The sequence below is a fragment of the Colobus angolensis genome, unplaced genomic scaffold (genome assembly GCF_000951035.1).
Source record: "Colobus angolensis palliatus isolate OR3802 unplaced genomic scaffold, Cang.pa_1.0 Scaffold4, whole genome shotgun sequence".
NCBI classification, from domain to species: Eukaryota; Metazoa; Chordata; class Mammalia; order Primates; family Cercopithecidae; genus Colobus; species Colobus angolensis.
Window position 1 is genome coordinate 8573673 of NW_012117376.1, and position 1199 is coordinate 8574871.

General features: G+C 56.4%; 1 protein-coding gene across 2 annotated transcripts in view; it reads right to left on the reverse strand.

Annotated features, from left to right (window-relative positions):
- Window positions 1-1199, reverse strand: part of KPNA6 (karyopherin alpha 6 (importin alpha 7)) — a 72101-nt gene extending 70902 nt beyond the window's left edge. Inside the window, exon 1 of one of the 2 annotated variants that reach the window (XM_011955440.1) lies at window positions 1084-1199. In XM_011955440.1, the coding sequence (XP_011810830.1) occupies window positions 1084-1087 (4 nt within the window). In that variant the 5' untranslated portion in view covers window positions 1088-1199. Of the gene's footprint in view, window positions 1-723; window positions 931-1083 lie in introns of those variants that run through there. The other variant, XM_011955442.1, reaches the window with a different exon arrangement.

The following is a 1199-nucleotide window of genomic DNA, read 5'->3' on the forward strand; positions in this document are numbered from 1 at the left end:
GCACTCCAGCCTGGGCGACAGAGGAAGACTCTATCAACAACAACAACAAACAGCAGTTAGCAACTAGGTTTGGGAGTGTTCACCCTGGCTTAGCCACTGTATGACCTTGGCTAAGTTACTTTACCTCTCTAAAGCTCAGCTTCCACATCTGTAAAAGAGCAATGGTAGCATCTATTTCCTTAGGTTGTACAAATTAAGCAAAACAAGACACGTAAAGCAATCAGAACAATGCCCGCACGTAAAAAGAGCTTAGCAAATTTCAGTTTTTACTGCTGTAGAGGAATTACCACTGTTGGTTGTCTCTAAATCCAAAGACTTCGCCATGGTATTCTCTCTGAACAGAGGCCTTGCCAGCCGGAGTCCCCTCAGAAAGATCAACAGGTCGCTCCTTTTCTCCTTACCAGGGCCAGCCCAGAAACCTAAAGTCCCCAACCTAAAGATGGCCAAGAGGACTTGGCCTTTGGTGTTCTACCATCACAAGGGATGCCACTATGAGCCCAACCGAACCACACTACTTCCGTTGATTCCGTTCTCCCGGCCTTCAGCGGTGCAAGCTGCCCTCGGCCTGGCTGCCCATGCTTACCGGCCTGGTGCTGGATCGCCTGGCGTCCCCTCACCAGAGGACTCCACCCCGCTACGTAGGTAGGACTTCCCTGAGTTCAGGGCAGCCACTGAATCCAGTCAAGACGCGCGTCGGCCAAACACAAGCCAGGAGAAAGCTACCTTAGCGCCGCCCAGGCCTGCCGCCGGGAGCCCGTCCCCCAGCTCCAGTCTGGGCGCAGGGTAGAGAGTAGGCCCCTTTCTATCTCCCAGGAACACGTGGGCTCCTGTCCCAGGCCACCATGTGGGGGGCTCCAGGCGTGCCAAGGTGTTCCCGGAACCAGCATCAAAGGACTGCTCCTAGCGCGGGCCCTAGCTCGGCCCAAAACTGGCAAGAGGAGCACTCCCGGCCTGACTTTTCCACTCAGACCTAGCTAGAGGGGATGCAGACATCTTCCGCAGACCAGAGACAGGCTCTCGCCAAATCCCAGGCCCCGACACTCCCTGAGCCCAAGAACCCTACTGCCTGGTTTCCTCACTCACCCATCGCGGCTCCGCTCGCTCACTTGGCGGCGGCGGCGGCAGCAGCGACGGCAGCTTCAGCGGCAGCTTTCAGTAGACAATATGGCAGACCTGAAGGACGGCAGCTCGAAAGGGAC